This window comes from Caretta caretta, chromosome 11 (genome assembly GCF_965140235.1).
Source record: "Caretta caretta isolate rCarCar2 chromosome 11, rCarCar1.hap1, whole genome shotgun sequence".
Taxonomy (NCBI): domain Eukaryota; kingdom Metazoa; phylum Chordata; order Testudines; family Cheloniidae; genus Caretta; species Caretta caretta.
In genome coordinates this window covers 6,619,734-6,642,635 of record NC_134216.1, presented here as the reverse complement: position 1 = coordinate 6,642,635, position 22,902 = coordinate 6,619,734, and the positions used below count along the sequence as shown (strand labels likewise).

The following is a 22,902-nucleotide window of genomic DNA, read 5'->3' as shown; positions in this document are numbered from 1 at the left end:
GGACACATTTTTCTCTGAGTCCCCCTGGGACCATGCCCGGAGGTGCTGTGTTCTTAGCAGACTTTAAAACAGGGACCTGATCACTTAATGGCTGTTAAGTCTCTCAGCATTTTTGAAATAGTAGCAGCATCAGCCCTCGTGCCCTGTCCAGAATTCCATTCTGGCTATTTAAAATCGTTCCTTCTGAAGCATCATCCATTGGAGAAAAAATTCTTCTCTCTCTATATATAGCAGCTGTGTGATCTTCCTAGTACAGAATTGCTGCTCTGTTCCACACCAGAAGGGGCTGCTTTTTTGAAGTGGGGGGGGCATGATTTTTTTTTTTTTTTTTTTTTTTAGATTCACTCTGTAATGCTCCTTGAGATTCTTCTGGATGAAAGACACTATGAACAGCAAAGCTTTATTTACAACATCAACACTACAAACAGTATAGTATCTCTAATTTAACTGTACAGCTCTGATGCCTGAAAAGTGGATGGGACTTAGGAAGAAATTTGTAGAACCTAACAAATGGGATACTTCCAAATTCCCCTGTGTGCCTCTCAGTCTATATGCATGCTGTATCGCTGAATAGCGGTGTGTATTTGTGTGTGAATAGCTGTTAAATGTACACATAAAATCAAAGGGCAAGAAAAATAGAGATTTGACCTTGCAGCAGCCGAAGATGATACTCAAGTATATTACTCTGTGTTCTGCTACCGTTATTGCTAAAGAGCTTATTCATTGCAAGGCCCTATGTTGCTGTGTTCGCTTGCATTTTCAGAACTACCGTATCTCCCAGATATGTGTGTCTTGTAGGGAGGAAAAAGTCTTGATCCATCTGCCAAGTCTGGCTGAGTTTTAGGAATTAGTTAAACAACAATAAACAAACTGTTACGGTTAGTAAACTCAGATCAATGTAATTTGGTAGCAGTTTACATGGAAGTAGAATCAATTCCTCTTACAGTGGGAAGGTGAGCATAGACACTCAAAATTCCAGTTGGCAGATCTTCATGCCTTCACCACTTCGCCGTCTCTCCTGAGGGATTTCCTCTGTCTCCATGGCATGTGGATTATGAGGGGTGTCTCTCATTATTGTAAATTAAGGATGTCACAAAATGTGAATTAGTCAGCTGGAAGCTATGGCATCATCATGTATGATATACAAAAAAATGATCAATACCATTATCCCTTCCAGCACCTCTTTTGGTTGTATCCCACATTTTGGGTCTCTTGCCATTTTAGGTCTTGCCACACTTGACCTGTAATAGGAATTGTATGGACTAATGCATTCTCCTACATGCCAAGAAAGCCACCAGCTGCTGTTAAAATCTGCTTGCTGTGTGGGGACATGTTAGCATCAGTTCTGAAGGAGGCTATTTGCCAAGTATCTCTGCCAGAAGTGAAAGCATTAACTATTTGAAAGTGTGTGTGTGTGTGTGTATGTAGACAAAAACATATGTGCATATATGACTCTTAATGGACCTAGGGTCAATATTAGCAGTAATATAGTGCCCAAGGGATAAATTAAGCTGTTGAGATTGTCATATCTTACCTGAAGTTTGAAGACGTGTATAATCAAAAGAACTGTTTTTACCCTTGGGCAGTTTTTACCACGTTCTTATTGCTCTTCAGTGATAGTCCCAGCTAGTATTATATACCCCTTGAATTTATATGTATTGAAGCTTTCTCTGGGCATGTATCCTTCAGCACAGGAAGATTTATACATGGAGAAAACATGAGTGTGATATATAAAAATAGGGTGATAATCTCTCTGAGTAGCCCTGAACCCTTGTCTTCCTGGCAGAGACAGACTGTTTGTCATTTCCTCTAGGGTGGTAGACACTGAAAGAAGCTCTGGGCTCCCCTTTCAATAGGGAACCCACCATCTACTCCAGGGAAGGCATGGAACTGCTATGGCCCAGATTGTCCAGGCTTCCAGGGGTGTCCATGTTGTAAGTCATATGTAGATTATTGCTCTCCAGTGCGTGCTACATCCCTTCAGTTGGACAATGGCACATACCTAATTTTATATCAGTCCTTTAAAACATTTAATTAACCTCGTCAGGAAAATACCAGCTTAACATTGTTTGAGGCCCCAATTCAGCAGAGCACATGCTTAGATCCGTCTCTATCCAGGAAAGCACTCAAGCATGTGTTTAACTCCTGTTTCCTGAACTGGGGACAGAAATACAAGCCAGCAGTAAATCAAGGGGATAAATAATGACACTGACAATCGTTATAATTGCGGATACCTGCATGCCTACCAGTGCCCTCACTGTATCTCTGAAGTAATATATCTCTCTCTGTATTGCAGCCATCTACGAGCAATCGTGTGAAGCCTATCGTCACAAAGGGAAGACGTCTGGTTTCTTCCATATTGATTCCGATGGAAGTGGACCACTTGGACCATTCCAGGTTTACTGCAATATTACGGGTAAGGATACTGCATTGCCGGCAATGTTTAACATTGGCTCTAAATGTCTTATAATAAATGTTTTCTCTTTGTATTGTTAAGAGAACCTCAGAGTTGTGGATATTTTGATGGTGGGAAAAAAAGGCAGCAGATTTGTAGTTTTTGTGATGAACGTTAAATTTAGAAGGATTTCCACTGGTTAATATCAGCTAGCAGTACAATCCAAGCCTGTATGATTCCTGCCACTCAGGGTGGAACAGATATGCAGGCCTTTGCTATGTCTAAAAGAACAAATTGTACTTAGTGAGAGGATGTTATTGCATTTTTCATAAACATCCTGATTTTTAGTTCACCCTCAGTATTATTTTTATGAGATCTCATAAACATGAAACCCAGATCTGTTTCTTAACTTAACTGTTTCTTTGCTCCACTTATATAATAGCTTCTTATTGTAAGGTTCAACTCAGTTATGAGAGAAATAATTAATTAGGTAGAAAGTCCACTACGTATACTTCAGCACTGTGTGCAGTCTGTACCCAAAGCATACAGTACTCCTTACTCAAGTAGCCCCACTGATGATCAGTGAGACAACTCACATAAGGGTTTGCAGAAGGAGGACCTTAATTAGTACAGAAATTAACAGGACATCCTTTCTCTCACTAAAGAGAGGTGGTACTTTTCAGGTTAGGATGAGCTGATTGGTAGTCAGTGTGCGGGAAACTCGCTCTGTGACCATGACATCTCATAAGAGCCTCATTATGTTGGAACAATGACACTGTCTACCATTATGGAAAGACTCATAACTGTGGGAGATGGAACCTTCTCTGGAACTGGGCCAGCACTGTAGAGCTCACAGCCTAGTGAAACAGGAATTGACCACTAACCTCATTGCACTGAGCTAATCTCAAAGCTCGCTTCTTTGTCCAAGCTTTTCTGCCACAATACCCTCACTGACACCAGTGCTTTCTTATATTCAATAATCATTTAAAAAAATAGAAACCAACCCCTCTAAGCCTGCCTCATACCGCCAGAGAAGAAAACGAGAGAGATTATTTGTAACTTCTTACACTTAGGAGCAGCTCAAATATTACATAGATGGGAGCTAAGATAGGAACTTAGAAAGACAGTCTTTTGGTTATGACTCTTCAAGTTGTTGTCCCATAGTTTAAAATGAAATGCAACTCACAAAGGAGAAGCTCAGTAAAATCTCCCCTTAGAGATCTGAGTGCAATTCACTTGGAGAGCTGCATGTGCTTGTCTGAGAGCAGATTTTGGCCCTAAAACTTAGAGACCAGTTCACTTCCTCCTTTCACTCTGTTCAGAGATAAGTGAAAATATAGCCGAGGACCACAGCTGACTGAAAAGGGGAAGGAACAGGGGCTATTACCCTGCCCTTCCCCACTCTCCACTGGTTACTTTTACTGGCCAGGTACAGATAGGGGACCATGCCATACCCTCTGCTCGGCTGGTAACTGTGGCTACGTTAGCCAGCCGCACATCCCCTCCAGATTCAATCCAGAGCACCCAGGGCACACCGTGAGCCTTTACATTGCTTCCTCAATCAACTCATACTTAGTGTCTCAAATTAAATTGTCATGGTGATGTAAATGGGCAATCATTACATGTTAATTAAACACACACCAGTTAATGATTAAGTATGTTTTTATTCAAGTGTAACAAATATTTAATTAGAAGTGTCTGTTCAACAGTTGTTGAATCTCAAGTATTAAGGCAGAGTTCCATCTTCTCGTCAGCATGGTGTTTTTTGGACTCCAATATGGAGCCATAATTAATATTAATATTTATTATTACTATATGTTTACATCACAGTACATAGCCAATTAGTTCATTTTATCATCCACTTATCATTGTGTTATTTGGTGTTATGCTCAATTCATATATAATACATGTATGCTAAATAGATATAAATTGTAGGATTATCGAAGTATAAGGTTGACAAGTATTTAGGAGTGATGAGTGTGTATTAGGCATATAAGTAAAGCCCGGCTAGAATGCAAGGCCTACAGGCTGAGACCTCTAAGATTTTAGCTCAGCCAGACTAGGCCATAGGCTTAAGAATGCTTGACATGAGTGGGTGACCTAGGAATAACCCTAAACCAATAAGGTCACAAGATTACTGTAGAAATTGTGCCAATAGGTTATGTTATGGAAAACTAGATTGCAATAGACTGCAGTGTATTGTCCAAAACCATTGTATACCTGATTATAACCTCATGGAATGTTCTGTCCTGACCACACGTTACATATTGTGCAAAAATGCTGATAAGAATAAGGGAAACTAAGAAAACAACCTATGCAAAACAATATTCTTAGAGTGTGGAAGTACAGATGAGGAAAAGAGCATTGAAACACTCATGCATATGCATAAGTTATTAGATGTGGTCAGAACAATGATATAAAAGAGGTTGTCTGGTGGGGTAAAAAAGGGAAGATCCCAAGGGACAACTCCACGGGAAACCCCAGCAAGGACCGTTCCTCTATTGATACTCATGTGTTGAGAGATCCTAGAATACCTTTGAGAATGTGAGTATGACTGCAGCCTGTCGTTGCATGTATTTTTGTAGGATTTATATATTCATTGATAATTGTAACCTTAATTATTGCTTTAATTAAACTTGTAGTAGTACAGATAAGACTTTGTACTTGTGATTGTGTCTGCGGTCACTATCCTTAATCTTCGTGTGTTCCTGGAGTTTCCAAATTTGAGAAAAGCACCAAAGGTGATTTTCACTTTTTTGAGCTTGGAACTGTAGCAACAGGAGCTGAATCCTTGGTAGTTTAATACAAAGGTACTAAAGTAAATGTAAATAAAAAAGGCTACAAATAGCACGTAGGCATTCATCCACATGGGACCCCATTGTACTAGGCATTGTGCATACAGAGGGAGTAATAATTCCTGCTCCAAAGAATTTACAATCTATGTCACCAAGGCAAACGAGAGAGAGTGTATGTCTGTGTTTTCTTTGAAAACATTGGATTTTTTGGTGGAAAGCCAAAAATCTCAAAGCTGATTTTCTTTCTCTTAATGTTTACAAAAATTGGTTGCTGAAAATTGTAAAACTTTTGGGTTTTGGTTTTCCCCAAAAAGTTTAATTTTTTTGAAAGGGAAATAAAACCATTTTCCAGCCAACTCTATCATTCTCCCATTTTACAGATGGGAGACTGAAGCACAGAGAGAAAATGACTTGTTTACAGTCACCAAGGGAGAGCAAGGCAGAACTGGGAATTGACCCCAGATTAGCTAGTTACCTAACCATAAAACCTCCCCTCTTTCTGTGCAACTAGTTGTTTGTTAGTGTAGTGCTGAGAATAGGTGTACAACTCATGCCCCAAAGAGTTAGTCTGAGAGATTTAGGGGTGACATGAAACAATGGAAAATCCAGATAAAGGAATAACATGTGGCCTGTATTCGTAGTAGTGTTATGAACGAAGTACTTTGCATTGCAATGGATGTGACATTTTGAAGCGGGGATTTCAGTGAGGAGAGGCAAATCATCTGAGATGAACTCTGCCATGAGGCTTTGAGAGCAGAATTTATCCTAAGTATGTAGATAACAATCAGCAATGACTACAACTAAATGTATTTATTCCTATTAGATCAGATCGCGACAATGGCCTTAGTCAGTTATTAACTGGGACTGAATTGCTTTTCCAAATGATGGTATCTAATTAAAACACCCAGTTTGTGTGGGATCTAGACCTGGAAAGGTACCAATGTGTTATTAATTAGTATACATGATAATCTATCTAATTTTAGTTATTTCTATGCAGTGAATCACCTTGGCACTGAACAAAAATTCTGAAGAAAGCATAGAATGTGTGTCTGTCTGTGTGCATCTGAGAAAGAAGACAGACTATATGTTCTGTTTTCAACATGGCAAGAAGTTAATGGTGGAGTGTCTCACGATGCCTTGTGTAACCATTGTTGTTCATTATATTAATTAATGATCTGGAAAAATGGCTGAACAGTGTGGTGACAAATTGCAGATGACAAACTATTCTTTAGGTTAGTCAAGAACAGAGAAGACTCTGGGGTACTTTATATTGGCCTCATCTTGAAGGTTGTGTTTATTTCTAGTTACTGTCAAAAAAAAAAAAAGACATTGTTGGAATAGAAGGTATTCAGGGACAAACCTAACGAGTCACAGAAAGACTTCTATGCAAAGCAAGGCTGGAAAGACTGGGAATGTTGGGTTTAGACAGGAGATGTATAAGAGGGGGCATATAGAAATCAGTGATGTAGGGGAGGTAAATCAGGTGCTTCCATCTGCACTTTTGCAGAATTCAATACCAAAGAGACATTTAATGACACTGAAAGGCAACACACTTAATACTGGTAAAAGAGGAAATACTTTCATGCAGCACATAACTAACCCATGGAACTCATTGCCCTGAATATCATTAAGCTTAAAGCAGAGCAGGATTTAAAGAGAATTTCATGATTAACAATGAGAACATGTACAGTTGAATTAGATTGTGTGTGTGTGCGAGAGAGAGAGATGTCCCCTGTAGGCAGGTCATTCAGTAATTGCCTATTATTAAATTCTCTTGCACTGGTCTGAACTGGTGAAGCATTGGTTATGGTCCTCTGAAGCTTGCTCTCTTTCTCTTCCTGCTTGAAGTCTATTGATCTGTCTTGTGTATTTCATCACACCCTCCAGCACTAAGTCTAAAGACATGCAACCCACAGCTATGTACTTGTATTGCTCCTCTGTAATGGAGAGTGTTTAAAATGACCTCTTCACACCTCCTAGGGAATACATTTTAACCTCGGTCTCTGAAAGATTTGGTTACGATGCACAGCATGATACCCCACCTCTATTTCTTTAGTTCTGCAGTTTCGTTGTACACAGATCCTGGGCCATCAAATCAATAACACTTAGAAGTTGGTATGACAAGATCAATGCTTAGGGAAGATGACCGTCCTTTTCTGTGGCTCTTACTGCTAGTCTGAAATTTGTTTGGAAAACTCCCATAAAGGAACCTTGTGTCAGAGAATAAGAAGTGGTCCCTATCCGTAGGCTGAACATTTCCCTTTTTGTACATTGAAATCTGAACTTGAAATGCAAATATCTACTATCTTGTAGAGCCAAAGAAAATTTTCATTTTCCATCTTTCAGAATACTGCATAGAAATTGTATTTAAGCTACAGTCACAAGCAGGGATTGTAAAAATTGCTGCAGGAAATGGATAATCAGACATCTAAACCGTCAAAGTGACCCTTGCGATTTATAAAATAACTCCTAATCTTTTTTCCCCATAATTCCTGCAGTGCTCGACACTTTTATTACACTTTGAACCAACTCGTTTACCTGCACCCCCTGTGTGCTATGTATCCAATTACATGCAGAAAATAAGGTCTCAGACTATCAAAGCACTTAAGCACATGCATAACTTTAGTAGTCACATACTACTCCCATTGATTTTTATCACCTGTGTCTACCTCATTGTGTTAAACCCACAAGAGAGGCATATAACACTTTAAATGATTTTTATTGATTACAAAACAAACGCTACTTACTTTACATTTACACCCCAAACGTACTATGCCAGATTCCAAAGGTCAGAATGGTTCCGATGGCCAGTCAAGATTTCTTTCAATTATAAGATCAGAAGATGCTGGAAGCACATTTATTTACACAAGACTTTGGATTAATAAATGACTCCGATTTGCAGAAATCATAGGCAACCATTTATAGTTCATTCCGTTGCGTCCTTGATTCTTTGCCTTTGTTTACTAAGCCTTCTACCCACACAATCCCAAAGAGACAATCCTGGGTGGGCCGCCATGATCAGAGGGGTGACATTCTCTCCAATTTTTATACAATTTTTTATCCGTCCAGCTGGTGTTCTTTCCTTCTCTGACGATTTTCCGTATTTTTCTCGGAACATAAAAGTATTTGTGCAAAAACAATCTTAATAGTCCTTGACCGTAAGTTCTTGCTTTGGTTGCTAATTTGCAACATACGTATTCATGTTAAGCATGCATAATTCATACCAGGCCTTAATGACCTATAATGTATTACATGGATATATGACTCACTATATATATATATATAATCCCAACATTCCCCCCTCTTGATACATGATAAATGCCATTAATTATTGTATCGCTTTATAATTTTGCAAGCAATTTAATTTTATATATTACTTGCTTCAAAACTTTTTGTTGTTGTTTTTATTTGGCAGTATAAACATAGCATAATAAAGGTTAACAAAATTATTAATACAAACAATATGACAATAGGATGTAGCAGTAAATTTAGAAGAGCTGTGACACTGGGAGACCATTTTTAAAAAACATTGTACCAATAAGAAATTGCCATGTTTTAAAAATTTTAATACTTGACCATTGCGGATTAAAATGTTTGTTTTTTAGCTGAGCAGACTTAGATACATATTTTGCATATTGCCTGATTTTTTTGTTTTTGCTCTTATTATTTTTTTATTGTTTTTAATGTATTTTTAAATTAAAGGACCAGTTTACATTTTTTGTTTTTTAAACAACTTTTCTTTAAAATAGAAGACCTCGGTAAATAATTGTAATAATAATGACCTTTGTTATATTACATTTACATAAATTAATTTGGCCTTTTTTGTTATACTTTTTTTTAAGTACATGGTTTTTAGTGGTTACCACACAAATACACCCATTGCCTAAATTAAACACTTTTGTGCCATTAGAAGCTAAATATTGCATGGTACATTGTTCGCTTGAATGGTTAAAATGACATCCTATTAGGGACCAAGTTAGTTGTGGGCACTCCCATTTGCTTTGTCCCCACTCTTTACAAAATTTTTGTTAATGTTACTAATTTATAATTAATTTAAATACTATTTAAATAGACAGGACACTATATAATCAGTTAAATACTGTTTAAATAGAGACTGGACCTTAGAAGTCAAGGGCAAAACTCTTATTAAATCCTAAGACTCTTTATCTAACTTTGGGATTTTTGAGTACAAGTCCACTCGGGACCTGCGGTACGTACTTGGGCAGCTAGCCCGTGTTGCTCTGGCTTTGCTGATATTTTTAGAACCCCAGCTTGATGAAAGCTAGCTTGGGAATACCTACATGAGCTGCAATCATTCCTGCTGATTGCAATGTAGACATAGCCTAAGAGTTTGATCTAATTCACATTGATGTCGATGGGCAAGACTATGAGCCTAAAGTCCTTGGTCTTTATTGAGTACCTTTCTTTGTCAAGGCATTGTAAAGAGATTTGCAACATATCTCTCAGACATAAGAACATAAGAATGGCCATACTGGGTCAGACCAAAGGTCCATCCAGCCCAGTATCCTGTCTGCCGACAGTGGCCAATGCCAGGTGCCCCAGAGGGAGTGAACCTAACAGGTAATGATCAAGTGATCTCTCTCCTGCTATCCATCTCCACCCTCTGACAAACAGAGGCTAGGGACACCATTCCTTACCCATCCTGGCTAATAGCCATTAATGGACTTAACCTCCATGAATTTATCCAGTTCTCTTTTAAACCCTGTTATAGTCCTAGCCTTCTCAACCTCATCAGGCAAGGAGTTCCACAGGTTGACTGTGCGCTGTGTGAAGAAGAACTTCATTTTATTTGTTTTAAACCTGCTGCCCATTAATTTCATTTGGTGACCCCCAGTTCTTATATTATGGGAGCAAGTAAATAACTTTTCCTTATTCACTTTCTCCACACCACTCATGATTTTATGTACCTCTATCATATGCCCCCTTAGTCTCCTCTTTTCCAAGCTGAAAAGTCCTAGCCTCTTTAATCTCTCCTCAGTGGGACCTGTTCCAAACCCCTAATCATTTAATTGCCCTTCTCTGAACCTTTTATAATGCCAGTATATCTTTTTTGAGATGAGGGGACCACATCTGAACACAGTATTCAAGATGTGGGCATACCATGGATTTATATAAGGGCAATAAGATATTCTCCACTGTATTCTCTATCCCTTTTTTAATGATTTCTAACATCCTGTTCGCTTTTTTGACTGCCACTGCGCACTGCATGGACATCTTCAGAGAACTATCCACGATGACTCCAAGATCTCTTTCCTGATTAGTTGTAGCAAAATTAGCCCCCATCATATAGTTGGGGTTATTGTTTTCCAATGTGCATTACTTTACATGGTCCACATTAAATTTCATTTGCCATTTTGTTGCCCAATCACTTAGTTTTGTGAGATCTTTTTGAAGTTCTTCACAGTCTGCTTTGGTCTTAACTATCTTGAGCAGTTTAGTATCATCTGCAAACTTTGCCACCTCACTCTTTACCCCTTTCTCCAGATCATTTATGGATAAGTTGAATAGGATTGGTCCTAGGACTGACCCTTGGGGAACACCACTAGTTACCCCTCTCCATTCTGAAAATTTACCATTTATTCCTACCCTTTGTTCCCAGTCTTTTAACCAGTTCTCAATCCATGAAAGGATCTTCCCTCTTATCCCATGACAACTTAATTTACATAAGAGCGTTTGGTGAGGGACCTTGTCAAAGGCTTTCTGGAAATCTAAGTGCACTAGGTCCACTGGATCCCCCTTGTCCACATGTTTGTTGACCCCTTCAAAGAACTCTAAGAGATTAATAAGACATGATCTCCCTTTACAGAAACCATGTTGACTTTTGCGCAACAATTTGTTCTTCTATGTGTCTGACAATTTTATTCTTTACTATTGTTTCAGCTTATTTGCCCGGTACTGACGTTAGACTTACCGGTCTGTAATTGCCGGGATCACCTCTGGAGCCCTTTTTAAATATTGGTGTTACATTAGCTATCTTCCAGTCATTGGGTACAGTAGCTGATTGAAAGGACAGGTTACAAACCATAGTTAATAGTTCCACAATTTCACACTGGAGTTTTTTCAGAACTCTTGGGTGAATGCCATGTGGTCCCGGTGACTTGTTCCTGTTAAGTTTCTCAATTAATTCCAAAACCTCCTCTAGTGACACTTCAATCTGTGACAATACCTCAGATTTGTCACCTACGAAAGACGGCTCAGGTTGGGGAATGTCCCTAACATCCTCAGCCTTGAAGACTGAAGCAAAGAATTCATTTAGTTTCTCTGCAATGACTTTATCATCTTTAAGTGCTCCTTTTGTATCTCGATCGTTCAGGGGTCCCACTGGTAGTTTAGCAGGCTTCCTGCTTCTGATGTACTTAAAAAACATTTTGTTATTACCTTTTGAGGTTTTGACTGTCTGTTCTTCAAACTCCTTTTTGGCTTTTCTGATTACGCTTTTACACCTAATTTGGCAGTTTTTATGCTCCTTTTTATTTACCTCACTAGGATTTGACTTCCACTTTTTAAAAGATGTCTTTTTATCTCTCACTGCTTCTTTTACATGGTTGTTAGGCCACGGTGACTCTTTTTTCGTTCTTTTACTGTAGTTTTTTTTAATTTGGGGTATACATTTAAGTGGGCCTCTATTATGGTGTCTTTGAAACGTGCCCATGCCGCTTGCAGGGATTTCACTCTAGTCACGCTACCTTTTAATTTCTGTGTAACTAACCTCCTCATTTTTTCATAGTTCCCCTTTCTGAAATTAAATGCCACAGTGTTGGGCTGTTGAGGTGTTCTTCCCACCACAGGAATGTTAAATGTTATTATATTATGGTCACTATTTCCAAGCGGTCCTCTTATAGTTACCTCTCGGATCAGATCCTGCGCTCCACTCAGGACTACATTGAGAGTTGCCTCTCCCCTTGTGGGTTCCTGTACCAGCTGTTCCAAGAAGCAGTCATTTCAAGTATTGAGAAATGTTTTCTCTGCATTTCATCCTGAGGTGACACGTACCCCGTCGGTGTGGGGATAATTGAAATCCCCCGCTGTTGTTGAGTTCTTTATTTTGGTAGCCTCTCTAATCTCCCTGAGCATTTCATCGTCACTATCACTGTCCTGGTCAGGTGGTCGATAATAGATCCCTACTGTTATATTCTTATTAGAGCATGGAATTACTATCCATAGAGATTCTGTGGAACATGTGGATTCATTTAAGATTTTTACTTCATTTGGTCCTACATTTTCTTTCGCATATAATGCCATTTCCCGCCGCTCCCCCGCATAACCTGTTCTGTCCTTCCAATATATTTTGTACCCCGGAATAATTGTGTCCCATTGATTGTTCTCACTCCATCAGGTTTCTGTGATGCCTATTATATCAATATCCTCCTTTAACACAAGGCACTCTAGTTCATCTATCTTATTATTTAGACTTCTAGCATTTGTGTACAAGCACTTTAAAAACGTGTCACTGTTTATTTGTCTGCCCTTTTCTGATGTGTCAGATTCTTTTTTATGTGAGTGTTTATCTGACCTGGCCCGTACTTTAACCTGACATTTTCCAGGGTGCTCCAGATTTTGGCAATTTTTAAACTTTTACTTTGGATTCTAGTTAAATACTCCAGAATTTTATTGAAAGGAAAAAGCTTAAATATTTGTACTAGTTTGTATATCAAAGTTTTTGAGCTGTCACCAGCCATCTTGCAATTTCTAGCTGGCACAGAGATATAACCAGCTCTCCGTTTGCATGATTCCATGTATGCTTAATATACTCAGTTAGCTTCACATTTGTAAGATATTAAGGTGTTGCTGTGCTTGGCATTGTGACACTTATCTGATTTAGGAGCCTCCTTTTCAAAAGGAATTGAGTCACTCAGGAGCTAAAGTCCCATTGACCATCAATGGTATTTACATGGGATTATCCCAGGAAACGTCCTGATGAACACTCACCAAGAAATAGGCCGGAAGGATGATGGTGTGACACCTCTGTGTCTCAGAATGGCATTTCTATAATGGCAAGATTATGCACAGTTGTGCAAGAAACCTCCCCTCCCCTTGCATTGTCCCAAGGAACAGAGTCACCGCATTGGGAAGGGCAATCTATACCAGTCTGGGTGGGTGCAAATTCCTGGAGCCTGCTGGCCAACTCTGGGAGAGATTAAGCCTCTTGAATGTGGTGTAGCTCATTGCATCCCCTAATAGAATAAGCCCCCAGGTACTATATTGTTAGTATCATCAGAGAGTATGGTCAGCCCAAGGCCTGGTGGTGGGATTGGAACCCACGCAGAATTGTTTCCTTGGAGATGCATTGAGGAGTTTAAATGCTGCTTGAAGTGTCACCAAATGGATGAGAAAGTAGGGGGAGGCCGAGAATGGAGAGAGCTTCACAAGCCCACATATCTTGGGAGCCAGCAGGGAAAGCTAGAAAAATAACATGTTGGTTAAGTGGTGGCTTTGACATTTATATTTTAAAGTTTAATGAACTAGGGCTGTTAAGCCTTTAAGAAACTGCCTTTTTATGTCCACTGGGGAATATATATTTACTTGCTTAACTGCTGCCACAGCTAAAAGTAGTGCACTGAGGGAGGACCAGAGCTTCTTCTCGGGAGGGCACATGTTGCCCTTGTAGTGGTAGGGGCAGCTTTAAGGACAAGCTTTGGCATTCTGTGTAGGGCACCACAAAACAAATGCATCCTATGAGCTCTCAGAGCAATTCTTCTTTTGCTCGTGTAGCATTTACCGTATGTTTGGCTTGTTGGCAATTTAATCAGTCTGAATAATCTTGTTTTGTGACAAACCTCCTAAATCACAGAGGAGTGATTTGGTTCCATGGGTGAAATGTGGGCTACAGCAAAATTTCCAGTTGAAGAATAAAAATGTGAATTAAACAATACAGAACTCATTGAAAAACAGTTTTCCAGCTGCTCTAATTCCTCCTCCTCCTCCCACCCACCCCCCAATTTAATTTGTGTGCAGTCAAAGGCAACAGGGAGGGTTCCAGCAGGATGATGGAGGTATTGGTGAAGCTAGACTGAGGGTCTGCAATGTGCTGTAAGTGCTCAAGTCCTGTGCTGTAAAACTATCTCCCAGGGCTGACTACAGACACCATAATATCCTAGTAAATTGTACCCTTAAATAAAACTGCTAAGTCATAAAGCTGTAGCATTACCCTGAAATTAAAGCATTGTCACTTTTGCATTTTGGAACGAACTAACAAGCCTTTAGGAAATCTGCTTTCAAAGACTGAATTTAAATCTTCTGGGTTCTTCGGTGGGAGATGTGGCTGCCATCTAGAAGTGCTTTTGCTGCCTTTTAGCTACAGTATTTGAGCCTGATTCGAAATTTGACCAAGAGAGTAATAAATTAAATAACCCCAAGAGCATTGTGAGGGAGGAGGGTGAAACAGCAACCCTTGCTTAAAAATCTGCTTTCTCATTCTCTTTGTAAACTCACAACAGCCCAGGGAGAGCTTATTAATTAAAGTCAATGTAGAAAAAAACACAATAAGGACATTAAAGTGATAATGATCTTCTGTGTGCGTGTTTTTTTTTTAAATAGAGAATTTACTTACCTTAAGGATCACAAAATACGATGGGTGGTAGAAACAGCAGTACTATGCTTAGTGTATACTCATAATCACTCAATAATTGAATGTTTCTCATAAAGAAGAAAAAAAACCTACAAAGAAATAAACTCCAGTCTCAGTATTAATGGCCACCTTTCAAAAGGCTGAGTCGTGGGTCTCTGCAGAGCTGTGCCACCAGGAAGCTACAGGTGCAGATAGCTACTGTCACTGCCGAATGCCTGTTTGTATGTGGAGTTGCTTCAAATGTGAGTGCAGATGGTATGTGTAAATGCAGATGCACGTTTTTGCATTTCTATCTAGGTCCTCTGTCTTTGAAAATGTGGCTCTGAAAATGTCATCAATAGGTTTCAGAATGAACATTAATTGAAATTGGTCAAGGTAATTCACACCACACCCATAGCTTTTGTTATAGGCAGGCAGTACTTTATCAGGGCATGTTTGCAAATTTATACCTATGCAGGATAGCACCCTTTAAAAAAATAAAGCTTACTGTGCAAAAATTAACAGAGACGCTGGAGAAGTGTTCGAGTAGCAAGTATTAGAATAGCGTAATCCACTCTGCACTCTACTGCAGGATGTGAAATGAGAGGGAGGAGAGCATGAGATAGCATGAAACCTGCTCTGTTGTAAGTGACGTATTCTGTGTTCCTTGTAATCTGGATGGGTCATTGAGTTTGTTGTTTGGACACTTTGAAATGGTGACTAGGATAAGCAGTGAACTCTTAACCCTCTTAAAAATAAAGAAAATATCTGTTTGCCAGGTCTAACAGTTTGAGTAAGACACCAACCATTCATGTCCATCAATGTCTCCTTTAATTTTCTCCAACTTTATTCAAAGACGTCAAGCATCACCACACTTCCCCGATCACTCAATTACTTTAATAGATTATTTTAATTATGTTTTATGCATGCATTTTCTGCCACTGAAAGCATCTCCATTGGTAATTCTGGATGATGAAGTCCTCTGTATAACCTAGTGGTGTCTCGTCTGTCTGTCTGTATTCTAGCGTTTGCTAATTCCTCCAAAAAACTGTGAATGTTTTGAGCATACCACAAGTTATTTGATACTTAATAGCTTCTGGCACTGCTAGGATCTCCTTCACCATCAATGAGGGACTTTTAGACTCAGTGAGAGCTCTGTGACAGATGCCAGTAATTATAACAGCAACAGTGAAGTTCATTGAGAAAAGGTACCGGGTACCCCTTCATGGTTTGACTACTTTTATATGAAACCTAACTCTGGATTCCTAGTGTCTCCTTTGTAAAAGAGAAATTGTGCTCAGTCAAGGACACACCAATGGACAAGGACCCCAGATATTCAGAACTGTTTGAGAGAAATCCATGCTCATCTGCATCACTCTGACTGTGAGTGGCCAACTGCCAGCCTGGTTGTCTAAATAGACTTTCTAACATTTGACGGACTAACATCCTTTGTTAATAAACTCCCCTGTGAGAGTAAAGAGGAGCACAAAAGAATCTTAAAAGAAGGCCAGCTGGTGGCAAAAGACAATGAATACATTGGACGTCACTGCCAGGTCTATGGCTACTGCATTGACCATGCAACGAGCATCATAGTTCAAAGCTTTGGACATCCCTTCTGAAGTACAAGTCATGATTAAGGACTTGCTTTCACAGGCTAGGAACTGTTCAGCAAGATAACTCACGGTACCCTACACTTGCTGAAAGATTCCAAAGCAACTATGCTATAGGAATTTATGCCTCTCCAACCTACTTTAAACCATACCTTCCTCAACCACAACATCAGCAAAGGCAGCATATGCCATCTTACCACAGAAAACGTGAATACCAGGCCAACAAAATCCTGAGGTAAGGCACAGGACAACAAGCTCCCTCAACCTCAGTGGTGCACAGTGCTCCTTCAGCGTGTCAGATTTGAGGAGACACTCGAGTTGCATCACAGGTAGTCTGTGGACTACATCCTTCAGAAGCCCGCTCACCCTATTCCATTGGGCATGGTTGAAGATTAAGGCTGGACATTTTCACCTGCAGCTATACCATCCCATCCTTTCTTTGCTCCCTATTCACCCCCTTCCCCAACTCTCTTCAGGGACCCTTCTCACAAAAGCCTACTGCAAACAGTAGAAGCTTCATTGTTCCTTCTGGGAGCTATAGAGGCAGTAACCCATGAATACAAGGGAAAGGGCTTCTATTCCCATATTTCCTTTTTCTGAAGAAGACAAGGGGTCTTTATCCTATCCTAGACCTGAGGAGACTCGACAAATACATATGCCATCTCAGGTTCAGGATAGTAAACCTTGCCCCTCATCATTCCATTGCTCCAAGCTCAAGACTGGTTTGTGGGTCTGGACTTAGAGTATGTGAATTTCCATATAGCTAACCACTCTGCTGACAGGAAGTCTCTAAGATTCACAGTGGGGCCCAACCCATATCAATACAGGCTTTTGCCCTTAGATTCTGCATGGCATCGAGAGTCTTCAACAAGTGCCTGGCAGTAGGGGTGGCACATGTAAGGAAACAGGGAATTAATGTCTGCTCATGCCTGGATGACTGGCTGATCAGGAGCCAGTACTAGGAAGACCAGAGTAACCCTAGAACATATCCTTTCCCTGTTCTCTCCGCTAGGTCTGCTAAGAGAACTTGTCTCTCACACTATCTCAAATGGGGACCCTAGTCAGCTCCCAATCAGCATGCACCTCTCTGCCAGAGGACAGACAGGTTCAGGTTCCTTCAGTCGGGTGTGCACAAGATAAGGACAAGACCGATGACAACCTTTTAAAGCCTTTTCTGATTCCTCTTTTCACTGTTTTTGTAAAAGCAAGAGCAAAAAGAGAGAGAGAAAATTGAGACTATATAAAACCTATGCTGTGGTCTGCCTCAAATGGTTGGGCACCAGCTCATAAATATACAGCAGGTGAGCAACAGAAGGAAATGTAGCTGTTGGGATTGGGGTGAGGAAAGTGGTGATTTGCGCCCATTCCTATATAAAGTTGCTGCTTGGTGAGCTTGTTCTGTTATCAGTGTAATGTGCCAAGGCTGTGTATTTTATGAGTAGTGTTAGTGATATACAGGGTAACAAATACCTGTATCTCAAATAGACAAGGTGGGCGAGGTAATATCTTTTATTGGCCCGAGGTCTGTTCAAGTTCATCCAATAAAAGATATTTCCTCCTCAACCTTTTCACTCTAATATCCTGGGACCAACTCAGCTACAATATTGCAAACAATGGAATATCTCTCAAAGAGCAGAAATCAACAAGGATCTTTGAAGTGGCACAGCCAGGCTTGACTCCCCGTTGGTAAAGTACTGAGCATAGGAGAAGGTGCATTTAGTGGATTAAAAAACTTCTTAAAAGTTAGTATAAATTTCTGTCTATCCCCATCTCCTTCCTTCCTCCGTTCCCAGAGCTACTTCACTTCAACCTCTCTAAAATACAGTTATGTCAGAGACTGACAGCAAACCCATATGCTTTTTCCACTCAAAGCCGGTGACAGAAAACCTGTAGTAAAGGTGTCATCTCCACAGGCTCCAGTGGGGAGAAGAGAAGGCATGTTACATTAAAGTTCAGATCCTCGGGGAATAGCTAAGAACAACTGTAATAACAATCCTGATGAGAATTAATGAGCAATCACAGAGGAAGATGAGAAAGATCTGTCAGGTCATCAGTGCAATCCACCTATCAGTGCAGGTTTGCTCCCTATGCTACATTTGCTAATGCTTTGTCCAGACCCATTTTAAATGTTTCAGTTGATAGGATTTCCGACATACCCCGGGGAGGCCGTTTCATAGTTCTAACCCCTCTCATCTTTTAAGGAAGTTTTTCCTAAACTTTTAATTTAATTCCGTTAATCTTTGATCTTGTGTCTGGTTATATCAGTTACCCACACAATGCACTTCTATATGTAATAACACAAAACTCTGAAAGCCAAGTATGGTTAGCCAATTAGTGCTAATTAGTGCGTTTTATTGCACTTCTTGAAGGGCAGTATTGCCACTCCGGTGCACATTGGTTTTATTACTATCATGTAGCAATTGACTAATGTTTCCATCCCATCAACGTCTTCATCAGCCAGTTAGTTTTGTCATGTTCTACTGGCTCAACAGTGACTTCACCAGCAGTGCGGTGGGAATGGTTATTGAATTTAGAGTGGGATTTTCAAGTTAAAGCTGGATGGGAAATGGTTTTCTGATCCCATGCATGTTTCTGAGAGTTTGGAAATCTTTCCCATTCCACTTTAGGATGGAACTGTTTCATTCAAAGTTTTTCAGTGAAAAATGAGAGAGAGAGAGAGAGAGAGAGAGATTTCCTCCTTCCCTCCAAGAGTAGCGAATAGCCTGATAGTTAGGGCATCCGACTAGGATGTAGGAGATTTGGGTTCGAATCTTTGCTCTGTCTGAATGCCCTACCCACAAAGCTATTGGCTATTCTGGGGTCTCTCTCTGTTTCTCTCCCCCCTATCCCCTGCCCTCACCTTGACATTCCTGGATCTGGGAAACGTTTCTCAAAGAAAGTTTTGTCTAACCCTGTACATCCCTGGAAAGAGTTTCAGTTTTGTTGATTTGACATTTTCCGGCAAAAAATCATTTTGTTGAAAAATTCCCAACCGGCTCTACTTCATAAGTGCTCAATATTTGCATATCTGTGTCCCCAGTGAAGTCAGCAGCAAAACTCCCACAGACTTCAATGGCAGCAGAGTTAGGCCAGTGCTGAGAGCTTTTGAAAATCCCTCCCATGTGGTGTTAATTCTTGGGAATGTGGAAGAAAAACGGAGGGACTCTGGCTGACATGGATTACTGCTTTGAGATGCATAGCAGGCACGTGATGAGGACTTAGGGCAATGTGTTGCATGCCTTACTTGCAAGCATTAGGGGTGAGTTCTGTAAAGCACTTAAATTTGTAATAATTTTTCCAGCTCTGAGCTGTGTTTCACATATTAAACATTACACCAATATTTTGATTATTAATGTTCTAATTCAGCCCCCAGGCTCTGAAAGTAACATCCCTGATTCTCTCAGAAACTCTGAATTGAATTATAGATGTATAAACAAACTCTCTCTCTCCATCTTCATAGAACTGATCATAGCATTCTGAATGGATGCGCAAATTATTGATCTCAAACTCTTAGACTTTCAGGGCTTGAGGATCTTGCTGTAAGGCATTGGAAGGGTATTTTCTTCGAGACTTGAAATCAGTTCTTGGAGTTGACCTTCTGTTAGGGAGTGGGATGTGGAGGTAATGCCTTATGGTCTGAGCTGGAGTCAGTAGCCAGAACCAAGGGTCACAGCTGGAGGCCGGAATGGGGAGTCTGAGCCCTGGGGCAGAACTGGAGTCAGAAGCCAGATGCCAGAGGTCAGAGCGAAAGTCCGAAATCAGAGCCCAAGGTCAGAACTGAGTTACCTGGCGTGCAGCGAGGCTGGGGCAGGACTGGAGCAAGGCTGGGAAGAAGCGGGCACGGGAGCTGTCACAGTCATGGGCGAATGCTTTCAGCAGCGAGTGTGCAGCTGCTGGTGATCTTAAGAGCAGGTCTGCTACTCCCCTGAGTCAACCGGGTGGCTTAGCCAATCCGGCAGCTCAGTGGGGCCCACCTGCACTTGTAAACTACCTGGGTGTTAATCTAGTGGATGAGCAGGCTTGCTGTACATAAACTCCTGACACTTTCTAACTGTCATCGAAGTGTCTCCATGCCGATAATATTCAGGCAAAAGGGGTAAAAAGCATCCATTCAGTTACTTATACACTTACTAGACCTCTACCCAATCCACCAATTTAGTGGACTGTATAGCGCCCCCAATCACCAGAGCATCTAGTGGCCACAAGTTGTTGGATTTCATGCACAAATTACTGGTTGTAAATGTACAGCCTGTGTGATGCAGGAAATCAGACTAGATCATCTTATTGGAGCTTCTGGCCTTAGAATTCTATGAATCTTGGAAAGTATATAGTGTAGGGCTGGAAGGAACCTGGAGAGGTCATCTAATCCAGCACCCGGCACTGAGATAGGACCAAGTAAACCTAGTCCCTCCTTGACAGGTGTTTGACTAACCTGTTCTTAAAAACAGCCAATCGTGGGAATTCCACAAACTTACTTAGAAGCCTATTTCAGTTCCTAACTATCCTTATAGCTAGAAATTTTTTTTCCTAATGTCTAACCTAAATCTGTCTTGCTTCAGATTAAGCACGTTGCTTTTTGTCCTACCTTCAGTGGACATGGAGAACAATTGATCAGTCCTCTTTACAACAGCCCTTAATTTATTTGAAGTCTGTTATGAAGTCCCCCCCCCCCCGGCCCTCAGATGTCTCTTCTTCGGTGTAAATGTGCCCAGTTTTTTCGCCTTTGCTCATAGGTCAGGTTTTCTAACTTTTTACCATATTTATTGCTCTCCTCTGGACTCTCTCCAATTTGTCTTCTTCTTTCTTTAAGGGTGGCACCCAAAACTTGACACCAATACTCCAGCTGAGGCCTCACCAGTGCTGAGTAGAGTGGGACAATGACTTCCCTTGTCTTACACTTCTGTTAATGCACCCCAGAATGCTGTACGCCTTTTTTCACAACTGCATCACATTGTTGGCTCATAGTCAGTTTGTGATCCACTATAACCCCCAAGATCTTTTTTCAGTAGTACTCCCACTTAGCCAGTTATTCCCCTTTTGTAGATCAGTCCCATGTTGGTAAGATCATTTTATAAAACACCAAATTCACCACCCTCCTAGGGTTTTCTGCTTATGTGAGATTTTTTTTTAAGTCTTCATTCTCTCCCTCACTTTCTTTACAACCATCTCCTCTCCTCTTTCTGTTGCCATGCATACACTTCTGCAAATAATTGGATTCCATGCTAGAGTGAAAACTTGTAATGTTTACAAAGGATTAAAACTGGCTATTTCTTTTTTACAGTTTACCTTATTAGAACATATAGGTGGGCAGGGTCATTCTCTCTTCATAGTAAAAAAGGAATCAAGTGCATATGTGTATTCGTGTATCTGCATAATAACATTTATTGCAGAGTTTAGTGTTTACTACTGTCAGTAGTCCCATTCACTTGAATGAGACTACAAGCACTCCTCCCAGTAGTAAATGTTTGAAGGGTTAGGACCCCAGATTGCATTTATTTAAGGCCAGATTCTGTTTTCTTTACACTGAGAGAGACCTTGCTCTGCAGGTAGCCCCACTGAAGAAAACAGGATGACTCTAAGAGGCCCTGATGGAGGAGAAGCACTTATGTACATGCTTCAGTGTAGGTATGTGCTTAAATGCTGTCCTTAATTAGGGCTGCAGTAAATGGGAGAAATCTGAGTTTTGAAGCGTAAAATGAGAGGTCAGATTTCCTTCAAACTACCAGAGTCATAACTAAAGCAACGAGGAGTCCTCGTGCCACAAGGACTCCTAGTTGTTTTTGCTGATGCAGAGTAACGCGGCTACCACTCTGAAATGATAACTGGCCAACATGGATTTCATCTTGATTTTAACTTTCTGGTGAGATTTCTGTTTGTGTCAGGTGGCTCCTATGAGTTCATCATCAGTAATTAATGTATTATTATAAAAGAATAGTCATGCTTTTTAGTCTTGATATGTTTGCAAACAGGCCTGACTAATGTGTCTCCTCTCATGAGGCTAAAGGCAGCGGAAATGCATCTGAATTATTTCAGCTACCTGGCAGGGCAGCGTCCACAGGATCCAGGGAAGCTAATGTTTTATTTCGGACTCAGCAGGCTCTGTAACATTAGCCCCAGTTTGGTCTGTAACTCGGTTCAGGTAGACATGGCCCCCTGCAATCCACATTTTGTTTGGAGCAGCCCTTTATCACAAGGAGGCTATTTTCAGTCCAGGGAAATGCTGCTTCTGTGCCTAATGGAGAAAAACATCAGGCTTCAGCTACTCCTTTGTTCTCTGTTTGCTGTAACACCCCTTTCATTTTCTTTCATTTAACAGAAGATAAGATCTGGACTGCGGTGCAGCACAACAACACAGAGCTAACCAGAGTCCAAGGGGCCGATCCTGAGAAACCATACGCCATGTACTTTAACTACACCAGCAGCATGGACCAGATTGAGGCCATGATAAACAGTGCAGAGTACTGTGAACAGGAGGTGGCTTACCACTGCAAAAAGTCACGTCTGCTGAACACCCCGAGTAAGTGCCACCAACTG

The 22,902-nt window shown here is 40.6% G+C and overlaps 1 protein-coding gene across 7 annotated transcripts in view; it reads left to right on the top strand.

The window, feature by feature from the left end:
* Positions 1-22,902, top strand: part of CNTNAP5 (contactin associated protein family member 5) — a 426,257-nt gene that overhangs the window by 283,593 nt on the left and 119,762 nt on the right. For all 7 annotated transcript variants that reach the window (XR_007359131.2, XM_075117728.1, XM_075117729.1 and 4 more), the window contains 2 exons: positions 2,297-2,416; positions 22,685-22,885. Coding sequence is in view for 6 of the 7 variants with exons in the window: in XM_075117728.1 (XP_074973829.1) it covers positions 2,297-2,416; positions 22,685-22,885 (321 nt within the window). In the remaining variant the exon portion in view is untranslated. The remainder of the gene's footprint in view (positions 1-2,296; positions 2,417-22,684; positions 22,886-22,902) is intronic.